Raw genomic sequence first — 8,177 nt, forward strand, 5'->3', positions numbered from 1 at the left:
TATATATCCCATAGTTACATACAAGGATAGTATGTTTAAATATTCATTGATGACATTTTTATTTTTGTAGAATGTCTATCTTTTCTTTTAACCAAGATTATTACTAATGTATCCTGAACATGCATCATGGTTGTATATTTATGTATTTTGTTCTGTGGTTTATTTATACATTCTGGGCTTTATATTCTGTTATCAATGATGTCTGTTCCTGTGGAGTGGTGGACAAGTCATATATCATAATTACATAAACATTAGCCCTTGTCATATGATCACAAATCAGGTATGATGGATATTTGAGACTATATCATGGATGTTGTTTATATCCAGTGTTGTCTAACCATGTAAGTATATTTTATTACTTATGTGATACAGTTTTCTGAACTGTACTATTCTTGATCATTCATATAAATTGTCCAACAACTCTTTGTACAGTTAATGAATCATCAATCTTATGCCAACTATATTAGTTTAACTCAAAAACATGTGAAATGAAGATTGTTGAATTTACCAATGTCATGCTAATATCTAATACCACAATTATCCACATCACTGATGTAGACATTGAATCATATCTGAAGTCCATATTATTCAACATTATGATTCTTCATATACCTGTACTAGATCCTTAAAGACAGCCTAGAATAGAACCTAATGGCTCTCTTTGTAGGAATAGAGTACATTTAAAAGGGGCCTTATTCATTTAACCAATCACAATACTTCAACATATGGGATATATTTTATGGATCTGTCTTTTACTTAAACCTTCCTGGAAAAGTGTTTCATGTACCTCCACTATCTCTAAAAATTAAATTACTAATGTGATGATATGACTTAAAAAGTTTAGTGTTGGTCTGGAATGCTTAATGTTTCAAATTAAAAAACCCATAGAGCTTAGAGATAATAAACAAGTACAATTTCAGTGACTATTTTTCTAAACTCACATCTTAAGTAAATCTTCTATAGTATAGAGTTCATGAAACAATGCTTGTCTTATGTATATAATCCAAATCACTAATTTTATCATTGATATAACTTGATACTTTAAGAATATCTATACTGTACAGTTAGGCTTAGATTTTTCTTTTATGTTGTGATAGCTTCCTAAAGGTGTATGTCTTCTCCTTGACTCTTTATGGGGAAATACTTCTTATTCAACATCCAGCACATTGTGTCACTCAGAAGTTTTTCAGTCTGGGGAATTTGCTGTCTATTCAAGCCTTTCAATATTTTAAAAAATTGTTTAACTTGAGCAAGATGAGACACAATCTTCATAATGCATAAGGTCTTAATGCTACATATTTCTGCAGTGTTATGTAGTTAACTAAACCAAAGCCCCCTATGACATGAAAGATCAAACAATTGATTCAGGGAAATAGAAAAGAGACATGAGAGACTATCTTTAAAAGTTATTTTTATTTTATTTTATGGGTATACGTATTTTGCCTACATGTATGTCTGTGTACTGTGTATATGCCTGGTGCCCACAGAAGTCAGAAGAAGATATAAGATATCCTTGAACTGGAGTTATTGATAGTTGTGAGCCACCCTGTGGGTGCTGGGGCTTGAACACAGTCCTCTGGTAGGGAACCTTAAGCACCAAGCCATCTCTCTAGCCTCCTGGGAGACTATTTTTAGCTTTTATATTACAAGAGGCAACTGAGACTTTAGGAAGGCTTATAACTCACCAAGTTATGCAGGAAGTCAAGGAGAGAGATGCAGCAAAAACTCCAGTTTCCTGGTGACCTACCTAGAAGAGCATTGTTCTGCCTTTTGCCCTTTCTTGGAAGGATTCTGGTATGTTCAGAAGAAACATATATTGGGAATGAATCTTTTTTTTTTTTTACCTTGATCATCTTGGGTTGGGAGTGTAAAGTAACTGGCTGGATAGTAGAGAAACTAAGTAATTTTAAATCGTTCTAAACCTCTTCTCCCCCTTTGTTTTCTATCCTTTCATTGGTCCTCTTCCCCTTTACCATGGCTCTCACAGGTCTCTCTAAGTTGCTGTCTAAGAAGATGATAAACAAACAAATGTGGCATTTCTATGTGACCAGAATTGGAGTTCTTTTCCTGATTTGTATTCTCCCTGAGACTGCTGGCCAAGGGGAAACAAGACGACAAGAACCTGGAGACTTTGTGAAGCATGATATTGGAGGGTAAGGAAAGCTATTCTTTGGAAGAAAATATGAATACTATGAATGTTTACCTCCCAATTTCTCCCCAGAGGGCCTAAAATGTTTTTATCTCTGGTACTTAAATATTACATTGAATTTGGAAAACAAATCATCAGATTAGACTGTTATTGTTATTGTTACCAATGAAAGAAATTTTGAAGATCTTCTTGACAACTCTCCACGCTTCTCTAAAGACCATATTGTGATTTTGTAAACAAATCTCTCCAGTCTTTTGTTATTAATTTTTATTAACTCTCAGTCTCAACCTGACCCCTTTTGGGAATCATATCTACTTAGCATTGAAACATTGACTTTCCCATCTTAAATTACTTTCTTATAGAAAATTCCTCAAGTCTCTTATCACTTTTACCACCATACTTATTGAAGGAATGATATGCTTATCATTGATACATTTTTTTCTCATCCATTTTTATACCACTTGATGTCAGAATTCCGACCATGGGCCTCTGAGACAACTTATATAACTAAGATGGGTAATGTTAACTCCAGCAAGAGCTTTTAGTTAGCTTACTTTCTAAAATTTTGCTTCCATTCATCTTTCTCTATTCTATAGCTATTTTCTCCTATAATGCACATCAAATGAATAATGGGCAAATGAACAATCAAACCCTCATGTTACTCAATTTCTTTAAGAACAAAAGTATCAATATTCAATGTAGTTTCCATCCTTAACTTCTTTCTACCATGCAATAAAACATGAGCATATAATCATATAAATATATCCATAGAATAAATATAATTCTTTATTTGAATTATCTTTGACAGACTTCCTGGGTGTTTGGGATAGGTTCTTTAAAGTAGGAGCACTACCCAAAGTCTCAGGAGCAAATGATTTGTAGGAGGGATGTTCTCAAGAGGAAACTGGGGGGGGGGTAAGTGCAACAAGCTACAGAAAGTGGTAAATTAAAAGGGATATAGTGAAGTTCCTAACATAAATGCCAAAGGGTTACATTTTGCTTTCCATTTATAATTTCTTTTGTATCTATATCCACCTTTCTCTTTGATACCTTCATTTAGGTATTCCACAAACACCTCAAGCTAAGCATGTCTAGAATATCCCTTCTACCTCTCACTCTTTCTGTAAGAGCAAACACAACGAAACAGTCCTTTTCTCTTTTTCATATTTGAGCTCATAATACTATCATGTACCCAGTTGTTAAGGTCATAAAATTATTGTCATCTTTGCCAATTTTCTACCTTTCTTCTCTAAATTGAAGCAGTTACTAAACTCTGCCACTTTTACCCTTCATATTGCTCGGATTGCTTTATTTTCCATCTATTAACCTAGTTTGCTTCAATGCTGTTTTCCACTTGGACTTCAGCAAGAGCTTTTAGTTAGCTGACTTCTTAAAATTTTACTTCCATTCATCTCTATTCTGTCGCCATTTTCTTCTATAATGCACATTGAGTTATATATTTCAAGAACTTAATACTTTCTTCTTCTCTTGAGAGTAAAATCAAAATTCATAAATATGGTGTTGTGAGGATCTACTCACCTTGATAACTGTATATGTTATTCTTCCAGAAAATTGTTCTTCAGCATTCTTTATCTTCTCTTTTTCAGGGTTATTAACTTTTCTTAGTGATCTAAAACATGTTTGTTTTATTTTAATTTAAAAATATTACAACCCTTTCTCCTTTCTAGTCTCTCCCAAGCACCCTCACTTCAACTCCTTCCACATCCCTCCTCTCAAATTCTTCCCTACTATTTTTTACCTGTGTGTGTGTGCACAAGTATATAAATAAAATCTGTTTAGTCCGTTTTTAGTGTTTGTTTGTATATGGTTTCAGGGTTGAGCACTTTGTGTTGGACAACCAATTAGAGGGATCATCCTGGGAGAGGCTAACTCTCCCTCTCTTAACAATCTTCAGTTGCCTGTAGATCCTTGTCCAGGAATATGACCCCATGAGATTCCCCTCTCCTCCTGCATTATCATGTGCATTGATGTGACTCACAGTAATGCATGAGCTTATTCGTGGTCTCTGTACCAAGGAGGGGACGTTTCAGTCTGGAGTTGCTATTGGAAGCAGACACTCAGTATCTTAAGAAAGCTCATGGGGGAAAATACCATATAAAAGATAGATGGCTTAAAACACCATTAAGTGTGGGCTGGCCTAAACTTGTGTTCTCTTTCTAGCTTGTTTTACTGATTGGACATTACTGTTTGCCTTTGTTAATAACACTCTCCATTCATTTTCAGTTATACCCATTCTCCTGACATTTTAGCTAGAGTCTCTTGTTTCTTTATCAAGTTAACCTGCTGAGATGATGTTAATTAGAAGAATAGAGAAGGGCATTTGGTGTCTACCTGGTAGAAATTGGAAGAGTTTGTTCTTCTGGAGTTCAGGTCACATGGCTACCAAAAGCTTGACCCAAGACCAGGGGGACCAACACGATGGCCTTTTAATCTTACTGGATTTATTTAATTTAAATTTTCAAGATGGTGTTTGGTTTCCTTAGAGGAAAACTTTTAATGGCTAGGATAAACTGTTTCACAATACTAGTATTCGGGATCTTACAATCTTATTGTCACTTTTTCTTGATGAGGCATACTAAACTCTTATCTCATCTGTGGACTATAACTGTTAGAAATGAATCCTTAGCCTTGGAATACTTTAGTTTTATAATCATATTATTTTATTAGAAGTAATTATTTAAATAACTGTTGAAATAGGAGCAGCGGGGCTGCGTCCCCAGCACCCCAGCGGCCTGCTAGCTTATGCCCGAAATAAAAACACACAAACTGTATTCATTTAAAGACTGCTTGGCCCATTTCTATCTAGCCTCTTCTAGGCTAATTCTCACATATTAATTTAGCCCATTTCTAATAATGTGTGTAAGCACCCCAAGGTGTGCTTACCAGGAAGTTTCTACCCTACGTCCATCCTGGGTCGGAGTTGCCTGGGAGAGCAGAGCCTGGCGTCTCTGCTCCAGAGAGCAGCACTGTTGAGTCTGAGCTCACTTCCTCTTCCTCCCAGCATCCTATACTGTTTACTCCTCCCACCTATGTTTTAACCTATCAGGGCCAAGGAGTTTCTTTATTGCTTAACCAATGAAATCAACAGATTGATATATGACACTCCCACATCAAATAACTTTCTTTTCATTTTTTACTTTACATATTTCTTAGGATATATTTAAAGGAATTATTTATAACATTTTTATTCATGTATTTATTTTGTTTATTTACCACTCTTTCCCCTTTCAATCTTTTCTTACCAATTCCTTTCCTATTCACAAATGAAATCTCTTTTGCTTTCATGTATCTTTTTTAAAAAAAATCTGGATCCCATATATAGAAGAAAATAACTAATACTTACCTTTCTGATTCTGAGTAATAGCTATTTTATTCCTTGGTGTTTCCCTATACATTTTTTTACATTTGACTATTTGTCCAATATTCTTGGAAATAGAATTTGTTACTCATGACTTTTGTGATGTTGATAATTTTAATATATTCTGTCTCAACCTTTTCCCAGTGTTTTACAGTATTCTCTGGGTTGTGGGAAACAGAACTGGACTTGTTTTTTTTTTTAGAATTTTGGCATATTCTTTTTCAATATGGAAAGTTAAACCAGTTCTGTCTTATTAATTCCTTGAGTCTGGTTTCCCTGGGCTGAGACAGGTGTTCTAAATAAAGTAGAGATTTTAAATGAATAAACTTCACCTCTTCGAGTCTTGAGGCTTTTATACTTTCGCTTGGAGGATCAAGTTTTTAAAAATGCATGACATAGTTTCCTATCATCTTAAAGATTTTGACCAGAATTGTTCCTTTTCTTGGTAACCTTTTTGTTCTCAGAGAGAGCATTTCTTATATTTCCCTCACAGCTGCTTTTTATTTTTATCGTTAGTGTTGTCACCTTTCCTGTTTGTATTGTTTTCTAACATCCTGCTTTAGCTTAGAAAAACAGATATTCAAGCATTTTAGCAATTATGTTAAATAGGAGGAAAAGAAATCCTTCCTGAAACAGCAGAAAAAAGTGTTTGGTTTTACAGCTAGGGCAAAATGACTGCTTATCTCTTGAATTAGAGATCTTTTCTTATTTATTCTCTTTCAAGTTAAAAATAGCCCATGCTTTGTACAGATGAGACTACTAAAGACTTGGCTCTGGATATTAAATTTTACACTTTTCGTATGTACTAGAAATAAATGAACTAACTGAACTTAAAATATATAGTGTATATCGACAGTTGTCATACTTAAAGGAGCTATTGTTTCCTTTTGTTTCTTCTTATATCTTCTTAATTATGTGTTTGAAAAAATACATTTGCTGTATCACTTTGTCATTTATTTCATTAAATCTCCTCTTCTAGCAGCTTTGACAGTCAACAATGATCTATTGGCTAGTACTTGATTTAAATCATATGCTAGTGTCAATAATTCTCAATGTTTGGTGTTTGAAAGCCAGAATGTAGGCTTTACAGTAGTTTTTAATATGGAAACTTGGAGTACAGTGCCAAGTAATTTGTATTTGTGCAGATGCTCCAGATCATTCTAATGTAAGAAATACTTTGGGAAGACAGCTAATGTTTTCAAGGAACTAACAGAATAGGAATACCAGATCCTGGAGCTTTAGTAGGGCAGTTGTCGAAAAAACCCACATACAAATCTAATTTAATCTTCCATTTTATACTTAAATTATAGAAAAAAATAACTGAGGACAAGAAAGAAACATTTGTTTTCCTAAGACTTTATACTAAGTTAATAGAAAATTCAGGTCTAGAGCATAGTTCTCTGATACTTTGTTGTATAGCAATTTCTTCTGAGGTAAAACCTTTCATCTTCGAGGAAAGCTTGTTACAAAAGGCAATATCAAAAGGAAGGCAAAACAAGAGGATGTTCTAAAGAGAGGTAAAACCTTTCATACTGCAGCATAGTTCACTAAAGTCAGGATGCAGCAATGTAATACCTTCAGGAAGTTTCTGAAGTTGACTATATTCACTAGGTCCCTCCCTCCCTTAGTGTATGTAAACTCTAAGGACTGCTTAGAGACACTCTCAGACAAATCGAGATGTATGTAAGAAGAAAAGACCAGGCGAGCTTTCTGAAAGAGGCACAGGCCAACTGAGGTACCTGGAAACGACACTTTCCAACCTGTTGAACTACCTGCAGGTTGAGTAGTGCACTCCTAGCTTCCAGCTTTTGTAAACTGTCACACTTGCTTGCATAGGCTTTTGGTGATGTCACTGTGTAATTAATTCCCATAATGTCATTATTTCACCAAGTTAGACTTGATATCCATACTTTGGTCTGTTGTCAGTTCCCTATATGAAGTCAATAGATGTTTATTCATGTCTCACACAACATCCTTACTGCTATATTTTTGAGGCAAACCTACAGAAAAAAGTTCAAATTCAAGTAACAAATATTTCTATTTTCTGATTTAATATTTTGGTCATTAACAAATTAGAGCTACATATGTACAAAATGTTAAGTTTAACCATCTTGTAAGTATACTTTTCGGGGTAAAAATGATCAACTATCAGTAGTTCACTAAAGGTTCAACAGGCACATTCCCAACTAGTGAGCAAATACCAAATGAATGTTATGTTGAGGTTTTCTAGTTTGCTGAGTCAGTACAGTTTCTAAATGATGCACACGAGGCATTTCATTGGAGACCATTTGAACAGGTGAATTTTTGTTTCATTGATTTTTTGGACTGTTTTCTGTGTTTCTATTTTGTTGATTTCCGCCCTCAGTTTGATTATTTCCAGTCTTCTACTCCTCCTGGGCATGTCTGCTTCTTTTTTTTTTCTAAAGCTTTCAGGTGTGCTGTTAAGTCCCCGATGTATGCTTTTTCCCTTTTCTTTAAGTGTGCACTTAGTGCTATGAACTTTCCTCTTAGCACTGCTTTCATCGTGTCCCATAGGTTTGAGTATGTTGTCTCTTTATTTTCATTAAATTCAAGGAATACTTTAATTTCTTTCTTAATTTCTTCCTTGACCCAGGTGTGGTTGAGTGGTTGACTGTTCAGTTTCCATGA

At 34.6% G+C, this 8,177-nt stretch overlaps 1 protein-coding gene across 1 annotated transcript in view; it reads left to right on the top strand.

Moving 5' to 3' along the window:
• Gabra3 (gamma-aminobutyric acid type A receptor subunit alpha3) overlaps positions 1–8,177 on the top strand; it is a 229,142-nt gene that overhangs the window by 67,935 nt on the left and 153,030 nt on the right. The window contains exon 2 of the mRNA XM_050123660.1: positions 1,988–2,153. Coding sequence (XP_049979617.1) covers positions 2,014–2,153 — 140 coding nt within the window. The 5' untranslated portion in view covers positions 1,988–2,013. The remainder of the gene's footprint in view (positions 1–1,987; positions 2,154–8,177) is intronic.

This window comes from Alexandromys fortis, unplaced genomic scaffold (genome assembly GCF_014885135.2).
Source record: "Alexandromys fortis isolate MF-2015 unplaced genomic scaffold, M_Fortis_MF-2015_v1.1 scaffold_206, whole genome shotgun sequence".
In the NCBI taxonomy this organism is placed as follows: Eukaryota; Metazoa; Chordata; class Mammalia; order Rodentia; family Cricetidae; genus Alexandromys; species Alexandromys fortis.